Here is a 22,922-nt window from a genome sequence, read left to right as displayed (position 1 = left end):
GAGAAATATAAGCAATATGTTTAGTATTTATTAAAAAAAAAAATTCCATATGTCTGCTTTAACTTTCCATTATTTTTCAAACATCTTTTCCTTTTTATAGGATGTTAGGAGGCTTATAACTTCAGGTGTGATTTTTCAGATTTTCTCTAAAAATCATTAAAACCTATTTTTAGAGAGACTAATATAGTTAGTGACTTTATAAGGTCTATATGATAGCAAACCCCCACTGCACCCCTCAAAATATTCAAAACAACCTTTGGGAAGTTTGTTAATCTTATGAGCGTTTTCATGTGGGTGAAAAATAAATGGAAGTTAAATTATGTAATTGCAATTTTATTTAACAAATATTCATTGAATACTAAAATTTGCACCTTCACAAGGGGTTAAAATGGAAAATACATTTCACAATGTTTAGTGCAATTCCTCCTAAGTTTGTCAATACCCATTTTGTCATTGATCACTGCTGTACGGGCGCAGGGTGGCAACTTGTTTAGTTTTTGGAGGACAAATATGGCTAAAACATTTTTCATGTGTCACGATGCATTTGGAGAGCCATAGTGTTACCAAAACAGAGAAGAACTACAACAAGTGACTTCATTTTGGAAAGTACACCCCTTGAAGAATTTAGCAAGATGTATTATGTGTATTTGCCCTGTGAGACACTGAAGGGGTTAACTGTTGATGGGCGGTATGTTTCCCCTGGGTTTTCCTACTATGCAAGGCCTTAGTGCTGAGGTTTTGTTGCCCAGCACCTGGGACTGAGAGCTGAGAGTGCTGGCTCCGACAGGAGGCTGGAGAGCGCACACAGCCCTGACTTCTGTGTCTGGAGCAGCGACATCTTGTGTTTTAGTGGTGAGTTAGGGGAACTCTGACGGGTAGGGATTTTGTTTATGTTTGATGCATGAATGTGAAGGCTGTTTTATTTTGTACCTGCTGCTGGAATAAACGCAGGCGAGACCTGTTTTGCACTGTATCTTGGTGTCACTGTCATGAACTGCATCACGAATATCTGCTACCACGGTCTCTACTGGGCTAAATCTCCCACAGCCCCTACAGGTGTTTGATACAATTAGGCTCCAAAAAGGAAAAACATTTTGAAAAAAAAGTCACCTTTACCCCTAATTTTTGTAAGCTACAAGGGATAAAAGATGTAAAAATATTCCTCTCAAGTGTAGTAGTAACTCACATGTGCATATAAAACGTTGTATGGGCACTTTACATGTGTCAGGATGCATTTGGAGAGTCTTAGTGGTACAAAGTAGAGGAGAACCCAAAATGTGGGTTGAACGTACACCCTTTGGAGAATTTATCAAGGAGTAATATGTGTATTATCAAATGGTATAGTGAGCATTTTTAACATATTGTTTGTTTGCAAATCTGATGTGCAATGGAAGCCCAAGAAGGAAATTGCAATTATTTCTGGAAAGTTTGGTGCCCATGATGTGATGCCCAGTTTGTGCCACTGAAATGTCGGGTCTCTGATTATCAATAAGGAGATAAAAACAGACAAGAGGCACCAATCCAATAGGTAGATTTAGGAATTTTATTGGTAAAAACCTGGTGTAGTGTAAAGGCCAAGGGTAACGCGTTTCTAGGGAGGATCTCCCTCTTCTTCAGACCCTAAAGGTTCACACATCATATCGTAAAGAAAACATTAGAAAAGACTATATAAATAAGCCAAATAGTATAAAATACAACACTTAAGTTTTATAAATTTTTTTGAACAAGCTGCAGTCGATGCGAATAGTTACATACATTTCCATTTTTTTATATTTTGGGACGCGGCGATACCTAATGTGTCTGATTTTTATTATTTATTATATTTTATATCAGTTCTAGGGAAAAAGGGGGTGATTTTAACTTATAATATTTTATTATTTTTTTTTAATTTTTTAAACTTTTCTTTTTTCACTATTTCTAAGACCATCTAGGGTACATTAACCCCAGATGGTCTGATCATTCCTACCATATACTACAATACAACTGTATTGCAGTATATGGCATTTCTGCTCACTATACATAACAATGAGCCACAGGCTCATTGTAATGGATATGCAGAAGCCATTCAGCCTTGGGTCAAACGAAGACCCGAGGCTGTCAACTGATCGCAAAGAAAAGGTTATCACCCGCAATCGGTGCAAGCACTGACTGCGATTGTTAACGATGGGTCTTTGCTGCGATATGCAGCAAAGCCCATCTCTGTATGAAGAGGGCTCAGCCCGTGAGCCCTCTTCATAGACCCTTCATAGCTACGTGGCAGATATATCTGCCACGGAGCGTGAAGGGGTTAAGGAGTAAAAAGGAGGCAGGTGCTTGGCATCATTGTTTCTCTTCTGTTAACCATGGTTATCGCTAAAGAAACACATGTAGTCATCCTTGCACTGCACAAAACTGGCCTAACAGGGAATAGTATCGCAGCTAGAAAGATTGCACCTCAGTCAACAATCTATCGCATCATCAAGGAGTTCAAGGAGAGTTGCCAAAAAGGCTTCAGGGTACTCAAGAAGGACCAGCAAGCGCAAGGACCGTCTCTTAATGTTTCAGCTTCGGGATTGGGCTACCAGCAGTGGAGAGCTTGCTCAGGAATGGCAGCAGGCAGGTGTGAGTGCATCTGCATGCACTGTGAGGCCGAGACTCTTGGAGCAAGGCCTGGTGTCAAGGAGGGCACTTCATTCCAGAAAAAAACATCGGGGACAGACTGATATTCTGCAAAAGGTACAGGGAGCGGACTGCTGAGGACTGGGTTAAAGTCATTTTCTCTGATGAATCCCCTTTCTGCTTGTTTGGAACATGTAGAAAACAGCTTGCTCGGAGAAGACAAGGTGAGCGATACCACCAGTCTTGTCTCATGCCAACTGTAAAGCATCCTGCAACCATTCATGTGTGGGGTTGCTTCTCAGCCAAGGGAATCGGCTCTCTCACAGTCTTGCCTAAAAACACATCCATGAATCCAGAATGTCCTCCAAGAGCAACTTCTCCCAACCGTCCAAGAACAGTTTGGTGATCAACAATGCCTTTTCCAGCATGATGGAGCACCTTGCCATAAAGCAAAGGTGATAACTAAATAGCTCAGGGAACAAAACAGAGATTTTAGGTCCATGGCCTGCAAACTCCCCAGATCTTAATCCCATTAAGAACTTGTGGTCAATCATCAATAGACGGGTGGACAAACAAAAACCAACAAATTGTGACAAAATGCAAGCATTGATTGTGCAAGAATGGACTGCTATCAGTCAGGATTTGGTCCAGAAGATGATTGAGAGTATGCCAGGGAGAATTGCAGAGAAGTCCTGAAGAAGAAGGGTCAACACTGCAAATATTGACTTGCTGCATTAACTCATTCTAAGTGTCAATAAAAGCTTTTGTTACTCATAATATGATTGCACTTGTATTTCTATATGTGATAAAAACATCTGACACACATAAAAACCAGAGGGCAACAGATCATGGGAAAATATAATATTTGTGTCATTCTCAAAACTTATGGCCATGACTGTATGAGGTGCTCATGCAAGGGTGGACTAAAATCAGAAAGTGCGTGATAAGTGAACAATGGCAGGAGACATGCTTCTAGATAATGCACCATTCATACTTCGTATTCAACTTACTCAGAACGCAGAGTAATCTGGATAGATTGATAGCTTGACCAAAATGCAAACAACCTAACCCAGATGTTTGGCATGGGATATGGTTTAAAGGTATATACCTATGGTATAAAGGTTTTCCTGAACCAAATAAGGAATGTGTCAGACAGGTTAGACACACTACGGCACAAGGAAAAGCAAACTAGAGGATTCTTTAGCAAATGGAAGCAATTTATTGTTTCACACATGACAAGACAATAAATAATAGAGTTAGTTAATCCTTTCAGGCTCACAACATGGTATAATACCGGAATTCTGAAAGGTACACTGGGTGAGTTACAAATATGAGGGCCACAGTGGAGGAAGAAGTCTAGTGTCCATAAAGGAAATCGGACAAAGTATAACACTTTGCATGTACTTATTGTGTAACTCACCAAAACTGTTTAATTTTGATTGTTTTGTGTGCATATTTTCTTCTGAAAATCAAAATGAAATTATTTCAGTGATTTAGGCCATAAGCTCAGGCCAAGGACCTCAGTGAAATACTACATGTACCACACCATAAAATCAGCGGGGGATTAGGGAGGTAAATAAGTGGTTCAAATGTTGGTGTAGGGGCTTTGGTTCATGGAGAACTGGACTGACTTTGCTGTTGGATACAGGCTCTACAGTAGGGATGGGCTGCACCTCAACGTGGGGGTGGAGCCGTTTTGGGGAAAAAATGGCTAGAAGGTTGGAGGAGAGTTTAAATTAGAGACATGGGGGAGGGCAACTATACTTGTTTAGGGAAAAAAAGACAGTGTAGATAGGGAACTGGGAAGAGTCATAGTACATGGGGGAGGAAGGTGGCTGGAATAAGATTGGGGAATAAGCACCAAAGGAATAGGAATAGGGAAAACATGGCTGGACAATAGCTATGACTGGGCTGTTACTATAGATGGTTATAGTCTTAGAAATGATCGTATAAATAAAAAAATGGGAGGAGTTTGTTTATGTGAAATCTTGCCTCAAACTTATCCTGCAAGATGACATCCGTGACGCAAATGGTCAGGGTGGAGATAAGGGGAGAAAAAAGAATAAAATACTACTACGGGTTTGTTATAAGGCTCCAAATAGAATGGAGGCAGCAGAGGAAATGGATGGGGCTTCAAAGCATGGTTTAGTACTTATCAAGTTGGTCCCCTACCCCTGGTGCCTGACAGGTAGCAGGTTTTTGTCAACAACAAAAGACAATTACATGTCGCAACTAGTCCTGGACCCAACAAGAGGTGGGGCACTGCGGGATCTTATCCTAACAAACATTACATGTTGGGGGAACCTGGGAAATAGTGATCATAATATCATTTGTAATATAATTATGCTTTACTATGAATGTTAATGGAAGGGCAATGAATACTCTAAACTTCAGGAGGGCAAATTTTCAGCAAATATGGGAAGACCTTATAGGCAAAAAGTGTGACAATATTCTCAGACAATAGCACCCAAAAAAAGGGACTTTCACAAATATTCTAAAAAAGGCCTGTGAGAAACACATACCATATGTGAAGAAGCATAACAGAAACAAGAAGAAGCTAAATGTGGTAAACTAGTACTGTAAGAAGAGCAATAACTGAGAAACCATTTTATTGAGCATTTAAGATAAGGTGCTAAAAAACGTAGGTAGCAATGAGGCGTTACAGGATTATAGAGAGAAATTCTGTAAAAAGCAGATAAAGGCAGCAAAAATAGAGACTGAAAGAAATCTTGCCAGAAGAGAGTAAAAAAAAATCCCAAATCATTTTTCAAGTATATAAAAAATGGAGAGTGTGGGCCCTCTGAGGAATAACCTGGGAATTATAGTGGAAGGAGATGAGGAAAGGGCCAATCTACTGAATTTTTCCTTCTCGAATGTCTTTACCCAGGAAAATCCCCTGGTGGAAGACATGATGAGGATTAATGTAAATTCTCTTTGTCAACCGTTTAATCGAGGAAGAGGTACGGCGCCACCTCACAACCACTAAGATCGACAAATCACTGAGGCCAGATGGAATACACCGCCGGGTTCTGTGTGAATTATTATTTTTAATATTTGAATATTCCCTGAGGAAAATTCCCTGTTATTGTGGTAACAATGTACAAAAAAGGATCAAAAAGTGATCCTGGAAAATACAGACCTGTAAGTCTAACTTTTACAAATGTAAAAAAGGTACAGTTTTATTCACATAAATAAAAAATACAAATTCATAGTCAATTTATAGGGAATAACAACAAGGGTGCACATTTGAAAAAAATAGTGTTGGGCAGAAACACAACATACACTACAGCTCAAAAGTTTGGAGTCACCCACACAATTTAGTATTTTCCATAAAAACCTCACACTTTATTTTTCAAATGAGTTGCAAAATGAATAGAAAATATAGTCCAGACATTGACAAGGTTTGAGATAATTTTTTTCATTTGAAATTATTTTCTCCTTCAAACTTTGCTTTCATCAAAGAATGCTCCCTTTACTGCAAATACATCATTGCAGACCTTTGAAATTCTAGCTGTTAATTTGGTGAGGTAATCTGAAGAAATTTCACTCCATGCTTCCAGAAGTCCCTCTCACAAGTTGGATTGCCATACAGTCAAGCTGCTCCCACAACAGCTCAATAAGGTTGAGATTTGGTGACCGTGCTGGCCAATGCATTACAGATAGAATATTAGCTGCCTGCTTCTTCCCTAAATAGTTCATGCATAATTTGTAGGCGTGCTTTGGGTCACTGTCCTGTTGTAGGATGAAATTGGCTCCAATTAGGCGCTGTCCACAGGGTATGACATGGTGTTGCAAAATGGAGTGATAGCCTTCCTTATTCAAAATCCATTTGATCTTGTACAAATCTCCCTCTTCACTGAAGCAACCACAGACCATCGCATTATGTTCACCATACTTAACAGATGGCGCTCTTCCAGCTTTTTCTCATTTGTTCTGCAGCTCACAAATGTTCTTCTGTGTGAACCAAACACCTAAAATCCAGTAAATGTGTTTAGATGTAGATCTTAGTGGGCAGCAGGGTGGCTTAGCGGTTAGCACAACAGCATAGGTTCAAGTCCCATCCAGGTCCACTTCTGCAAAGAATTTGTATGTTCTTTCAGTGTTTGCGTGGGTTTCCTCCGGGTCCTCCGGTTTTCTCCCATACTCCAAAACATACTGGTAGGTTGATTAGATTGTGAGCCCCATGGGGACAGGGACTGATTTGGCAAGCTCTGCGTAGCAATATTTAAATAAAGGAATTATCATTATTATCTTTGTATACATGTGTGTATTGATAATTAAATGTTTAATAGAAAGTGTAAAAAAGTTAATAACTTTATCCTATAAGTTCCTTAGCCATTCAGTAAACTATAACCCACTGCATTTACTTTCATGTATTTCATTATTTCTTATCTTTATGTTCCCAGTGTCCCACAAATCAGCCTTTGTGTCAATTTTCCAACTATGTTTGGCCCATCATTACCATGACGCATGTTAAGGAGCTGAAAATCCTAAACCCTTCATTGAATTTTAATGTCGATAGCTTTGCATGAAAGCTAAAAGTCTGGAATTTATGTACATTATATAACTATAGCTTGAGTATGTTTCAGTAAACAAAATAAAGTTTGAGTGTCTCCATGTGATCTGCACTATGTCCTTTCATTTCCACCTATGACTAGGAAGTTCGCTGATACTGCAGAGGAAAATGCAATGACGGAGTCTAAAAGCAGGATCTAGATACTTTTTAGAAACACTACCTTTGTTTGATTCTTATGAATATGAGGTTAACCCCTTAACGACCTGGCCCTTTTTTGTTTTTTCATTTCCATTTTTCACTTCCCACCTTCGAAAATCTATAGCCTTCTTATTTTTGCACATAAAGAGCTCTGTGATGGATTGTTTTCTGCGTAACAAATTGCACCTCATAGTGCCGGCATTTAATATTCCATGCCATGCACTGGAAAGCGGGAAAAAAAATTCCAAATGCAGTGAAGATGAAAAAATGCAGTTGCACCATTTTTTTGCGACTTTTGGTGACGTTTTCAATGCTACCATTTTTCAAACTGTATGAACCTTTTGATCACTTTTTTATAGAAGTGTATATGTATAAGTTTTTAAATTTCTCAAAATGGCAAAAAAGTGCCATTTTCAACTTTATTATATTTTGATAGGGCATTTTCGATGATTTGTACTGTTTATTTATATCAGTTCTAGGGAAAGGGGGGTGATATGAATTTTTTTTTAACTTTTTTCAAAAAAAACCCTAGGTTGTCTGATTGATCCTACCTTATACTACAGTATGACGATGACTTCCCTTTGCTGGCGGCGATTTACGGGATAATACCCGCAAACAGTGCTATGCAGCAAAGACTTACCGGATATGGAGAGGGCTCAGACTGTGAGCCCTGTCCATGAACCTGCATCCGACGTTAGGGGGTTAAAGCTTGACTAATCTTTTGTAATTGTAAGGAGGATAGGTTTGTATTTGTGGAAAAAAAAGTATCTTCGGATTTTTTGAAATAATTTATTTGCAGATTACAGTGGAAATTAAAGACCTGTCGCTAGAATTTTACCACCCTGACAAACAATGCCTGCTGATAAAGGGTTACAAGTCCTGCCCATACCACCTAAAATTAGCTTGACAACGAATCAAAGCACACAGCCATGGCAATGTATGCTTCTTATGGAAGCATTTTAAGGTCCTGGAGTGGCCTAACCAGTCTCCAGTCCGGGTTGCCCAGCAACAATCCCAAAACATCACTGCTCTTGAGAAGATCTGCATGGAGGAATGTGCCAACTTTGTAAGAACTTATAGAAAACATTTGACCTCTGTACTGAGAGGAACTTTCATTGAGAACTTGCACAATTGGTGGCTGACTAAATACTTTTTTCTCCACTGTATAGGATTAGTGGTATACCGTATATATGCGAGTACAAACCGGGTTTTTCAGCACAAAATTTGTGCTGAAAACCCCCAACTCAGCTTATACTCAATTTAAAAAAAAAAAATTAACACGGCAATCACCTTTCCGATGCACCCCGTAGGTCCTCTTCCGATGCTCCGGTCCCTCCTCTGTTCCTTCGGCTCCTCTTCAGGTCATTCCGCTCCTATTCATGACCCCTCGGTATGTCGGCAGCTCACAAACAATGAAGTAAAATGTCTTACGTCATTCTGTGTGCCGGCCAAGCGCGAAAAAACCGCGAAGACTGAAGGACTCGAAGAGGATCCGAAGCATAAAGAAGACCTACGTGGAGTCAAAAAGGTGTTATTTTTTTTTTTTTTTTTTTTTTTTTTTTAACTACAGGGAGGCAGGCAGGCTAAATACTCTAGGGGGGCTGGCAGGCTGTATACTTTAGGGCAGTGATTTTCAACCAGTGTTCCGCGACACATGGACGGGTGTGCCGCAGGGAAAGTTCCCAAAACTATGGTGCCCCCTGTGTTTTGTTTCCCGGCAATGCGCAGTCTCGGCTTCTTACAATGTAGGAGACGTGTACAATAACACATGGGCAAGCTTTGAACAAAATGGGCAAGCTTTGACAAAATGACGTCACCGAGGCCGGCGCATCATCCTGAGAGCGTAGAGACTCTCGCATTTGCCCACCAATAATGCTGACTATATGAGCTTATGCCTGAGTATATGAACTGTTGGTAGAATACTCAGCATATGAGCTGGTACTTTTAGTACTCCAGCAGTATACTGCATATAACAATGAGAAATGTAAAATGAGAAATACTATAGTCATGAGGCTGGAGTACTACAAGTACCAGCTCATATGCTGAGTATATGAGCTGGCACTTGTACTCTGGCCTCATGGCCATAGTACTTCTCATTGTACCCCTTTATTTTGCAGTATATGAGCCACATAATAATCAGCACCATATAATAAAAACAGGGAGAAACTGAGAACTGTTGAGGAAGAGCTTCGTGTGTGTCTTTACACCATTCCTGCCAGGATATCCCCGTTTTGTGTTTATCGAAACAGGCCCAGGTTTCACACTGAGTAAAACAAATTTAGAATCTATATTATTAATTATATGTATAATATGACTGTTTTAGTGTCATTTTGTGCTATTTTGGTTGTTGGTGTGCCCCAGGATTTTCTAAGCATAAAAAGTGTGCCGCGGCTCAAAAAAGGTTGAAAATCACTGCTCTGGGGGGGCTGCAGGCTATATACTCCAGGGGGACTGGCAGGTTATATACAGGGGGGGCTGTGACAAATGCATTTCCCACCCTCGGCTTATACATGAGTCATTAGGTTTTCCCAGTTTTTGTGTTTAAATTAGGCTTATACTCAAGTATATGGTAAATTGTGAAAAAAAAGCATATATAAAACCCGCCCCATTTTTTGGGTTAGGTTTTGGTGCAATTCTACAATTGTTTGATGAAGGTAGAGAACAACCGCATTTTGATTGAATAATAAAAGTAACAGAATATCAGATTACAGTAAAAACTAATGTTTGCAGAACTCATAAATACAGTAATTTGGCTTCGCTGGTAGAATCTTTTGGGTGTTACGAGATATGGTGGGCCAAAAATAAATAGAATTAATCTTGCTTTTCAAAATCCCACTTTTTTAGACATTAGGCATGTTTTTCACTAACTTCACTTCTTCAACTAATAGTCTATGCGAATTAAGGGGTTTTAGACCACCATACTATGATAATCACACTCAAAAATGTTGCAACTACGTGCACTTGGGTATACAACCCATTTCCAAGTTAGATGATTCTTGTGAATAGATATGAATGGTTCTCCCAACAGATCACACATTTTTTCCAGATTAATCATGGTATTGCCTGCTAATATGCCTTGGAAAACTGCAAAGGGCCTGCAAACTGTAAAAAGATCAGATTTATAGGTATTAGAAAGAAAAAAAGAACAGACTTAAAGAATTTTAACAAAAGGTTTACCAGAAAGTGCAAGAATTTTTAGGTGATCCAATATTAAAGGAACAGATACATACATATTACAACAAAATGGTGTTTATGTTAGCTGATTTCATTGGAGGTCTTCCATAGTAGCTTTTTTTAAAATAATTTGACGCTTTTTAAATTCTTTATTGATTAAGAACAACATTAATTAGCTCTAAATCCAAGAAAAAGAAAAGGAAAACTGTTTATTGTCAATATTGTTTTAAAAGAACTTCACATCCTATTATAGTGCTTCTTTTGGTTATAAAAATGCTCCAAACATAGAATCAGTTTAGAAATTGATCAAAACAGTCTTTTTTCGTCTGTTGATTTTTTTACAACTACCTTAACAACTTTTCTTCATACTCACCTTATAGGTAAATCTACACTCACCGGCCACTTTATTAGGTACACCTGTCCAACTGCTCGTTAACACTTAATTTCTAATCAGCCAATCACATGGCGGCAACTCAGTGCATTTAGGCATGTAGACATGGTCAAGACAATCTCCTGCAGTTCAAACCGAGCATCAGTATGGGGAAGAAAGGTGATTTTAGTGCCTTTAAACGTGGCATGGTTGTTGGTGCCAGAAGGGCTGGTCTGAGTATTTCAGAAACTGCTGATCTACTGGGATTTTCACGCACAACAATCTCTAGGGTTTACAGAGAATGGTCCGGAAAAAAAAAAAACATCCAGTGAGCGGCAGTTCTGTGGGCGGAAATGCCTTGTTGATGCCGGAGGTCAGAGGAGAATGGGCAGACTGGTTTGAGCTGATAGAAAGGCAACAGTGACTCAAATCGCCACCCATTACAACCAAGGTAGGCAGAAGAGCATCTCTGAACGCACAGTACGTCGAACTTTGAGGCAGATGGGCTACAGCAGCAGAAGACCACACCGGGTGCCACTCCTTTCAGCTAAGAACAGGAAACTGAGGCTACAATTTGCACAAGCTCATCGAAATTGGACAGTAGAAGATTGGAAAAACGTTGCCTGGTCTGATGAGTCTAGATTTCTGCTGCGACATTTGGATGGTAGGGTCAGAATTTGGCGTCAACAACATGAAAGCATGGATCCATCCTGCCTTGTATCAACGGTTCAGGCTGGTGGTGGTGGTGTCATGGTGTGGGGAATATTTTCTTTGCATTCTTTGGGCCCCTTGCTACCAATTGAGCATCGTTGCAATGCCACAGCCTACCTGAGTATTGTTGCTGACCATGTCCATCCCTTTATGACCACAATGTACCCAACATCTGATGGCTACTTTCAGCAGGATAATGCGCCATGTCATAAAGCTGGAATCATCTCAGACTGGTTTCTTGAACATGACAATGAGTTCACTGTACTCAAATGGCCTCCACAGTCACCAGATCTCAATCCAATAGAGCATCTTTGGGATGTGGTGGAACGGGAGATTCGCATCATGGATGTGCAGCCGACAAATCTGCGGCAACTGTATGATGCCATCATGTCAATATGGACCCAAAATCTCTGAGGAATGCTTCCAGCACCTTGCTGAATCTATGCCATGAAGAATTGAGGCAGTTCTGAAGGCAAAAGGGGGTGCAACCCGTTACTAGCATGATGTACCTAATAAAGTGGCCGGTGAGTGTATTTTATTGAAAACAGTGCAATTTAAGAACATATGTACATACAGTTTGTGTCAAATAACACATTACAACGTACTATAAAAGTAATAAGGTGCAAACTAGTAACTGGAAAGAAAGGGAACACAAGAGAAACACTGAAGAAAAAATGGAAGGGTCTGGGGTACATAGCTGCAAATTGGTCCATTTGGACCAAAGAGAGTGGCAAGTATCATAAAAATCATTATAAATAGTTGAGAGTTCCCATCAGATGGTTGAGACAATCTACGCACTCCACTCTAGAGAGATGAGAGGAAGATCTCTAATGGCGAGGTACGACAGGTCAGCCAGAAAATGTCACAGAAGATCTCTCTTCCCTTTAGAGACAACACAGCCATATCCGGCAATGGAGAAATGTGGCTACCGCTTACTCACGAAAAGAAATACTAAACTGCCTCCTGAAATTTTGGCATAAATGGACACCCCCATTATATATAAAAGTGGGTCCCCAAAAAGAAAGGCATTGCAGGAATGTATCACCTACTCCAGGGAAAAAGCTGTGTACCAAAGTATTGCAACTATACCACCTGGATAAAATCCTAAAACTCCATTCCTGGCACCTCCAAGATACCGAGGACTGATAAGTCAAGGTAAAGATCTTAACCTTTCCCTCATCTGTAAAAGTATTGGTTAAGACTAGTTTCCCATTTGTTGAGGTAAGACAGAGAGGAGATAGAGTGCATCTCTCAGTAGTGCGTAAACTGTGTAGATTGTGTGTGAAGTGGAAGAAAGCTGAACACAAGTCTCTTCAAACATAATTTTGAGAGTGGAAAGAGAAGGAAGTAAAAGGAAGTAAACATTGAGGGAAGTAAATATGAACGGCTACATTGTGAGATACATAAGTAAGTTCCAGACTGGATGTAGGGGACACTGTGGATGTTGTATATCTGGACTTTTCAAAGGCATTTGACACTGTGCCACATAAAAAGTTGATACATTAAATGAGACTGCTGGGACTAGGGGAAAATCTGTGTATTTGGGCAAGTAATTGGCTTAGTGAGGGTCGTCATAAATGGCACATTCTCAGATTGGGTTGACGTCATCTGTGACCACAGGGGTCAATATTAGGGCCACTTTTTAATATTTTTATTAATGACCTTGTAGTGGGTTTACACAGTCCAGTTTCAAAAACTGTGTTAAGCAATTAATACTGAGGTCGACAGCTTAGCATTACAGAGGGATTTGTGGAAGCTTGAGGAGTGGGCAGAGAAATGGTTGATGAGGTGGAATGTAGATAAATGTAAAGTTATGCACTTTGTTTAGAACATAATTATACTTTTTGTTTCCATGGTCAGTCAATTACTTGGTAAAACTGGAGCTGAAAAGGACTTGGGGGTATTGGTGGATGGTAAACTTAATTTTAGTGACCAGAGCCAGGCAGCTGCTGCTAAAGCAAATAAAATTATGGGATGTATCAAGAGAGGAATAGATTCTCATGATAAAGACATAGTTTTGCCCTTATACAAATCGCTGGTCAGACCACACATGGAATATTGTGTACAGTTTTGGGCACCAGCATATAAAAAGGACATAAAACTGGAACGGGTGCAGAGGAGAGCAACCAGGATTATTAGGGGAATGGGGGAACTAGAATACACTGACCGATTACAAAATTTGGGATTATTCAGTTTAGAAAAAAGACGACTGAGGGGAGACCTTATTACAATGTACAAATACCTGAACAGGCGGATCTCTCAAAAGATCTTTTTATACCTAGGCCTGTGACCAGGACAAGGGGGCAACCTCTACGCCTAGAGGAGAGGCGATTCTACTATCAACATAAACAAAGGTTCTTTACTGTAAGAGTAGTGAGACTACGGAACTCTCTGCCGCAGGAGGTTATGTAGGACTCCATGTATATGTTCAAGATGGGCCTGGGTGACTTTCTGGAGAGAAAAAATATCACGAGTTATGGGGAAAAAACATTTATTTAATTCTTAAAGGGATGACTTTATGGATGTCTTTTTTCAGCCTTATAAACTATGACAATGATAAATTAGGACTAAAAGAGATAGAGTTAAGGTTAATCTGATCCCACCAAATTGTGACAGATCAGCAAGGAGTAGCTAATTTGACCATGTTGTCCCCTCTATATAAATTTAATGACTTGTGACCCAAGCTTACTAAAAAGGATCTGGGAATCCCTAGCCACATATTGCATCGGTTTATCAAAGTTAGACAAGAATAAATCCCCAAGGTTAAAATTGACCCCCAAGTACTTGATGGAACTACCTGTATCTTTAAAGGCAAAATGATCAAAAACGGTTTTCCAAAGCTCGGGGGCTCATAGAAACATTCATAACTTCTGATTTATGTGTGTTTACTTTAAAGCAACTTAATGCCCCAATATTTGACAGTTTTTGACAGTCTGCAATTATGAGACCCAACAGAGATGCCCGCAATCTCAAGATTACTTGATAGAGCCATTGCCAAATACTCCATAGTGAGTACATAACGGAGTGGAGAAGGAAGGGGGGGCATGACTGTAGGTTGCCATTCAGAATCTGTCAAAGATACCCATATGAAGCAATAATTCACTGGATCGAAGCAGGGCCTAATCCTATTGACTCTAAAGTGGCTCTAGGAAAGTCCAAACAGATCCTGTCAAGCATCTTCTTGGTATTAATGAAGAACAGGCACCCTGAAAAATAACCTGATCTAGGAGAATCGACCAGCAGGATAAAGTATTGTAATCCAAGCACACTTACATGCTGGTGTGTGCCCCCTTTGGCAGGATCTGATCTTTTTTCAGCTTCTTATTCCCTAGTTTAAAAAAAAAAAAAAAAAAAAAAAAGCTTTAATGCAAATGAGCCTGAGGGGCTCAATTAATAGCTATGGAGCCCGGGGCCACTTTGGAACTCATTTGCATAAATTTAAAAGACTTTTTTTTGTAAAAAAAAAGGGCATAAGGCAATAAAAGAAGAGCAGATACTGCCAGATGGGGCACATACCAGAATGTTAGTGTGCATGGTTTACAATTCTTCATCCTGGTGGTAGATTTCCCTTAATTTGGCTAAAAGGAACTTTAGTCTTTATGCTATCATTATTGAGCATAATTTCAGATGAATGTTGATCAATAAAGTAGGCCTTTAATTGCTACATAAGGTGGGATTCTTCTATGGCGATGTCCATGTAAAATTACCTGCAGCCGATGGCTTTGCTCACAACAGGTAAGTGGTTAACACCTGGGGTCGGTGCCAGCGAGTCTAGTAGGGGTAGGTAAGACTGATTGGTCAGGAAAAAAGGGACATTGGCAGACCAAAGAATGGAATCTATGGAGGCCCTACTGGCAATGTTAAGTAGTGTATGAAGCTCATGTCTGTGACTGTATGAATTATGAGCTGAGAAAAAACATTAGTCATAAGTAATCCCGATCTTGAAGGTGCAGAATTCTCCAAGTGTCCAATAAGAGGCACTTCTGGAATTCTTACCAGAGTCTATGCACCATTGCAAGAAACAAATAGAACTTACCAGAAGAAGTGTCTAGGGAGCAGTCCCAAGTTCAGTATTTTATTATAATTTTTTTCTTACTTTAATTTTTATTTTTACTACTTTTCAGACTCCCTAGGGTACTTTAACCCTAGGTTGTCGGATTGATCCTACCATATACTGCCGTACTACAGTATGGCAGTATATAGGTATGTCCTTCCTCATTCAATAGAATGTGCAATTAGCACATTGCAATGAATGGGTTAAAACGAGACAGCCTCGGGTTTTCGGAAGAACCAAGTCTGTCAAAGCAACGGATCGACGCTCCCCGATGATGTCACGGGAAGCGACTATCCTCGGCAGCAATCAGCTGGATAACACCCACGATCGGGTGTTACCGGTAAGTTTCTGCTACAATATTCTAGCTGTTCCCAAGGGTTAACCAGACACTGACATTTTGGACAATTTCTGTTAGAAATCACAAGGTTAAACAAAGCATCACCTCTTGTGGGATCTTCTACAAGCTGTACCATAAAATGATCCGGCAGAAAGTTGATAAAAATGACTATATTTGGAAAGTTAAAGTCCCCTCCATCATATTGTATAATGTCAAACAGGGAACAGAGACCAGTTTGGGGAAATTTCAGTCTAGCCTTGGCGTTTTATAATAAATTGAAACAGGTAACCCCATCGATATTGGATTTTGCAATAGATCAGTTCCCTGCAGTTTAGGGCGTATGTATGGTCAAATACCTCCAATTTCTATTGGCAGGAGAGCAGGATCACCTAACAGATCTGCAGACAGAAGCTGTGCAACAGAGACCAGTTCTTTTAGATGCACTGACTCTGGCAGCACCTGGTGAGTATCTTATTCTGCCTTTTGTGGTTTTCAATATCTTCTTGTAAGGATAGAAATTCCTGATTGAATATAGTATGAATCACCCTGCAGTGTCTTAGACAGATATAACAAATAAATTCCATGCATAATAAAGGATAATGATAGCTATTGAGGAAGGGGAAAGATGCCCTGAAACGGGTCTAGACGAAAATACCTATATTGGCAGGAGATGTGAGGACCACCAAGGTTACAGGATCTAATGTTCATATAGACATTTTGTACCAAATAACTGAACTGTGTAAATTATACTCTGCACGTTTATAAACAGTTGGCAAGTACCTAAGTGGAGCTGCAGTGGACAAATCACAAGATGGAGATCGGCGGCACTGTGCAATACTGTGCTTTATTGGGTAGGGATTCCAGATGGGAGCGTATATCTCAGTCAATGCTGCAGGCTGATATAGATTAATTACCTTTTCAGATTCTCTTGCACAACTATTCTTTATACTCACCTTAATCCAGCTTTAACCTAAATAATACAGCTACAAATACACTCAGGCCGCTGATGCTCTTGGCACAATTTTGATCCCTACGGGAGCTGCATTGGACTCTAATTGGTGGAGGAAAATTACCTCCATCAATGAGGGGAAGAATTGAAAATCCTAAATCCAAACCAAGACAATGATAGTAGGCATGTAGAATTGTATTGGCTGATTTCACACATTAATACCAACAAAAATTTTTTGGCAAAAGCCTTGGCAACTAGACTAATGGGGATCATTAGAATCACGTGTCCAGCAAAAGAGAATGAACAGAGAATGCAACATTCTTAGTCTTGTTCCTTCGACCTTATATATTTTCTGAAGTGGTGCTCCAACTCATAAAACATGAAAAAGTTGTAATTCACCAATTCCTCTTTATAAAAGTCATTTTCATCATATGCTTTTGAAAACAGAAGTTGATGCAGGGAAGAGGGAATAGAGCAGGGGAACATTTCAGAGACGACGGGACACATTTGTCGCGATCCCCGATCCGGACTCTCCGACGAGGATGAAGTCCGGCGCGATTCACCAAGATCGTGCGCCCGATATCCTGCGTGTGTCGCTTCCCCGGTAAAGGTCCGCCGGAGTTCACCTTCTTCTTCCCGGTGTATGTGAGTGCATGTCTTGGGACACAATTTTAATTTTAAAACCCGCGCTTAGTCCGAATCAGTTGGGATGTCCGACGGCCAAGCCCCCCGATTTGTGTCGAATGAAAGTCGCTGCGATTGCGGCAAAATCCAATTGCATGCGCCAAAAGCCTGTTAAGTAATAGTAGATATGTCCCTATTTTTTTTCACACTATGCACTTCTTCTTGCCTATACAACACAGTATTCTCACCCTACTCTAGGCAGAACAACATTGGACCTGAGAGAAAACTGCAAGCTATACGTCCGAACGTGCTACTAGGTAACCAGACTCTAAAGAGGCCATATCTATACTTTCGGCGGACCCCAGAGGAAACCGCTAAGGTTCTGTGGAAAAAAAAAAAATGATGTGAAATGGAACTTTAAATCCAATTATCTATGCAGTTAAGAATACAAAGGCCATGTTATGTCATATTAAAGGAGGGTGTGTTATTATCTGATAAAGGGGATGATAAAGAATTTAAAGCGTAACTATAACGTTATAATGATTTAACCAAATTGTCATACGTGATTACCCCTTTAAAAACAAACGCAACAATGCTGCTCCATCTTTTCTTTCCAAAGTTAAAGAATTTTGTCAAACACTTTCAGAACAGAAAATGCTATATCACCTTAAGTGAAGTGGGTAGTCTCTAATATTTTTCTGTACTTGCCCTGAAGCTGAGTCCAATTCAATCTGTATATAGATTCCATGATGCCTTGTGTTCTCTCTCTAAAGTAATTTAGCATTAAATCCATTTAGTTTCCCACATGTAGATCCACTGAAATCTGCATAGTGTACATTGAGGATGTATATGGTGACTAGCCTGACACCCCCCTCTTGTGAGATCGTAGATATTTTTATCAGTTGGACTGCAGGTCTTGTAAGCACGGGCAGAAGAAGGGGCTACTTCAGCAAAGAGAAGATCTGAGGGGTAAAGCAAAGAAACTGCTATATGTACCACAGATAATATGACAAGTTGTTCTACAACCTACAGCTACAAGAGCTATTGATTTGTGGGGAAAAAAACTTAGCAGTTTGTCATGGAAAGACTTGTATTCAGTGTGTAGAATTGGCATCTTTTGAAGTGTCCAGACAGCATTTTATGACATCCTGGAGCTTTTACTGCCTAATAAACTCTGACCTGAAGACTGGTCTGTGCAGATATCAAAAGACATTTTGTCAACTCCTGCAAAGAACAAAGAAACTGTTTAAGGCTACATTCACACCGCTACGGTACGGCGGGCAACGGCAGCGTGCGGGGAGAGGAGGAGGAGGTGAGCGGTGCTCACCCCCGCCCCTCTCCATAGGGATGTATGGCGCACGGCGCTGTACTATGGGAAAAGATAGGACACTTCTTGTCTTTTTCCCGGGTACGGAGCAGTATGGTGCCGCACCGTACCGCTCCCGTAGGGCGCCGTGCACCCATTGCCGTCTATGGGGGAAGTATATCGGCCGTATATACGTCGGCCATATATACTTCCTCCTTGTGGCAGTGTGAATGCAGCCTAAATATTCCTGGACTCCTCCTCATTAACACTTTGTCCAATCATGAGAAACAATTTTAAGTAATTAATCAATAGAAGGTCCTGAAACCCGAACCAAATAAAAAAAAAATGTATAAAACATTGCAAGATGCAGGTAAACAGGGTTCACTCTAGGGAAGCTGCCGGACAAGCCTAGGTGTCCCAGGAATTTCTTTAATTAGTAAGTTTCCCTTTTTATTTTATAACTGTTTTATCGTGTTGTGTGTCATTTTATCTTGTAATTCTTTTTGTTTTAACATCCTTTTGATGTTACTTATAGCCTTTTGTAATTAAAGCTTTTACTTTAATTTTAGTCACTGTATGCTCTGCAAACTCATAACCTTGTAAAGTGTGGTTAGATGTGTGACTGTTAGAGTGCAGAGTGTGCATGTCTAGTGGTGTGACAAGGTGACTGCTTGAGAGGCAATAGTGGATGTAGAGTGGGATACTTATTGGTCCCAGTATAAACTCAATAAGTGGTGGCAGCTGATCCCTAATTGTAGTGCTGGAACTGTATGACGTGTGATTTATGCTCAATTTGTGTCCTGAGTGAAAGGTGAGTGCAAGTTTGAGTGGGTTAAATTAACCCGTACAGTCACACCCCAAGTCATGTGACGAGACAGCTGCGCCCTTTTCGTGACACAGTTGTTTTTTGAAACATTTCAGTATTCATTATTGTACAATAATGTATGAAAAAGCAACTGCATTTACTGATGGGCATACTTTTTGTACCAAAATCTTTTATAGGTATATATTTCTAGAGGTTGTTATGTATTCACTTCAACCTACAATGGACACAAACAACATAAAGGAGGTCATAGCAATGCTCCCAGAAAACATAATTTTACGCAGGTATTAACCCTTCAGATGCCGCTGGCAAAACTGCCGGCAGCATTTAAAAGACGGTGGTGCATGGGTCCCATCTTACCAACATTGTGGTCCAGCAATACCAGCAGATTACCACGCAGGGAGAACAGCTTGGTCAAGTCACCGCCATGTTGCAGTAACTGATGGCTACTAGGCAACAGCGCCAAGCTCCTGCGGTTCCTCCTGCTACCCCAGTTAGCCTGCCTGCCGCTAAACCTAGGCCGAGACTCTCCATGCCGTCAAAGTATGATGAGGACCCCAAGTTGTGCAGGAGCATTATCACCCAGTGCTCCCTGCACATTGAACTTATGCCGTCTCAATTTGTCACAGAATGGTCATCATCAGCTTCCTCTCCGGGAAGGTCCTGGCTTGGGCTATTCCTCTCTTGGACAGGGGCGATCCAGTCACTGCTACTCTCACAGCATTCCTTACAGAATTCCGGTCAGTTTTTGAGATACCTGCACGGGTGTCTTCAGCTGAGACTGCCCTGCTGAACCTGCATCAAGGGGACTCATCTGTTGGTGTCTATGCGGTTCAGTTCCATACCCTGGCCTCTGAGCTTACCTCGAATGATGCAGCCCTGACTGTGACCTATAAAAAAGGGACTTTCGGGACCAGTTAAAGCTCTCTGCACGTGACCTGCCATTTACTTTGAGTGAATTCATCTCGCTGGCCACTTGGATTGATATCAGGTTTAAGCAGTGCGCTGAGGAGCAATGCCTCAAACAACTGCCAGTTCGACGTTTTCCTCGCTTGGCACCTGTCTTCCAAAGACCGCTTCAGCCTCCTGCCGTGTCCACTGCAGATGAACCTATGCAAGTGGATAGAGCTTGGCTTTCTCCCCAGGAACAATATGGTACTGCACAGAGCCTATTTTCCTGCAAGTCTGAGCTCTACATAAAGAGAGAAGGTCCTTATATGTGTTGCCTCGTTCCACCTCATCTCTCCTGTTGGGCCTCCCGTGGTTGCAGCTCTACGCACCTGTCCGTAACTGCTTAGTGGTTCCTCATCCATTCTCATCTTGGTCTCTTCCGTAGCTCCCAAGCCTTTATAGGGTCTTCCAGCTTGCTATCAGGACTTTGCTGACTTTTTTTCAAAGAAGCAAGCAGAGACTTGATCTGCTGCCAGGTGAGTCTTCTCCCCGGGGCCAGGTGTACCCTCTCTCTGCGCCTAAAACTGCAGCAATGTCGGGCTATATCAAAGAGAACCTGCAGGGGGTTTATACATAAATCCTCTTCTCCAGCTAGTGCAGGCTTCTTCTTCCAGACCAAGAATGGTTGGTCACATTTGATCCATGCATTGACTAACGCGGTCTTAATAAGGTCACACTATCCATAGCCAATGATCACAGATCTGTTTGACTGTCTTAATGGTGCCAAGGTCTTCTCCAAACTGGACCTTCGTGGGACCTATGGCCTCATCCATACTCGCAAGGGTGACGAGTGGAAGACCGGTTTTAAGACTCCCGATGGACAACTCGAGTATTTGGTAATGCTGTTCTGACTTTGCAATGCACCATCTTCCAAGAATTCTTGACGACATTCTGGTGTTCTCTCTCCGGATCTCGAGTCCCATGTACGACTAGTCCTTAGTCGTCTCAGGACCAATCACCTTTACACAAAACTTGAAAAAGTGCTAGCTTCACCAGCGGAGTCTTCTTTTCATCGGCTATTTTATTTCCGACTGAGGCCTCCAGATGGATCCTGTCTAGCTATCTGCTGTTCTTCAATGGCCTCGTCCTGTAGTATTACGTGCTATACAGAGGTTTCTGGGATTTGCAAAGTACTACCGGCAGTAAATCCCGCACTTCTCTTCTCTGGTGTCTCCTTTTGTGGAGCTCACCAAGAAGGATGACTCTTGCAGCAGAAGAAGCCTTCACTAACTTAAAGCCTTTGCTTCAGCCCCAGTTCTTGTACAACCCGACACAGAAAAGCCTTTCCACCTGGAAGTTGAAGCCTCCTCAGTAGGAGCTTGAGCGGTGTTCACACAGAAAGGGCCCAGAGGCCGAACCCTCACCTTCGGCTTTTCTCTAAGACTTCCTCCTCCGCAGGGAGGAATTACTCCATAGGCGACCGAGAACTGCTGGCAATTAAACTTGCCTTAGAAGAGAGGTGTTATCTCCTGGAGGGAGCTCGTTTCCCGGACGGCATATACAATAACAACAAGAATCTCCTCTATCTCCAGACTGCTCAACAACTCAGCCCACAATAAGGTCACTGGTCACTCTCCTTCTCCCAATTCAATTTCCTTATTCACTTCCCTCCGACTGAAAAGAACATCAAGGCTGACACCCTCTCTCGTGCCTCGGATGTCATTGGGGAGGAGCCGGCTCCGCTGCATGTCCTCCCTCCTGAGCGACTGGTTCTGCCCGCTCCAGTGGACCTTCAACAACTACCTCCTGTCAAGACCCATGTCAGACCAGCTCTACGGAAGAAAATTCTGACTTGGGGACATTGCTCACGTGTGACTGGGTACCCTGGGGTGCAGTGCTTTGTCGCCCTCAAGTGGCTATGGACTTCATTACGGACCTTCCGCTTCCCTCAAGCAATACCGTCATCTGGGTGGTAACTGACCAATTTTCCAGAATGCCCCAATTTATTCCTCTGGCAGATCTGCTGTCTGCTCCACGTCTTGCCAGTCTGTTCTTCCTTCCTTCATATCTTCCGGCTCCATGGATTTCCCCAGCACATAGTTTGATTCAGTTCATCTTTAAATTCTGGCAATCCCTGTGTAACCAGCTAGGAGTAAAGTTGGACTTTTCTTGCGCCTAGCACCGACAGTCTAACGGTCAGGTGGAAAGAGTTAACCAGACTCTGGGCTCATATATCTGCTATTGTGTCGGCCTGTCAGGACGACTGGTCCACTCTGATGCCCTGGGCGGAGTTTTCGAAACGAGCTCCAAGCACATAAGAAACGCATGCCTCCTCCTATCTTCTCTCTGTGAGTCAAAGTCTGGTTGTCTT

At 41.4% G+C, this 22,922-nt stretch overlaps 1 protein-coding gene across 4 annotated transcripts in view; it reads right to left on the bottom strand.

The window, feature by feature from the left end:
- Window positions 1–22,922, bottom strand: part of PSKH1 (protein serine kinase H1) — an 83,927-nt gene that overhangs the window by 18,609 nt on the left and 42,396 nt on the right. The window contains exon 3 of one of the 4 annotated variants that reach the window (XM_072117743.1): window positions 10,119–10,414. The exons of the other annotated variants lie outside the window; for them this stretch is intronic. Within the exon in view, the coding sequence (XP_071973844.1) occupies window positions 10,379–10,414 (36 nt within the window). The 3' untranslated portion in view covers window positions 10,119–10,378. Of the gene's footprint in view, window positions 1–10,118; window positions 10,415–22,922 lie in introns of those variants that run through there. 4 annotated transcript variants of the gene reach the window in all.

Source organism: Engystomops pustulosus, chromosome 7 (assembly GCF_040894005.1).
Source record: "Engystomops pustulosus chromosome 7, aEngPut4.maternal, whole genome shotgun sequence".
NCBI lineage: Eukaryota > Metazoa > Chordata > Amphibia > Anura > Leptodactylidae > Engystomops > Engystomops pustulosus.
This window is presented reverse-complemented; position numbering and strand designations above follow the sequence as displayed.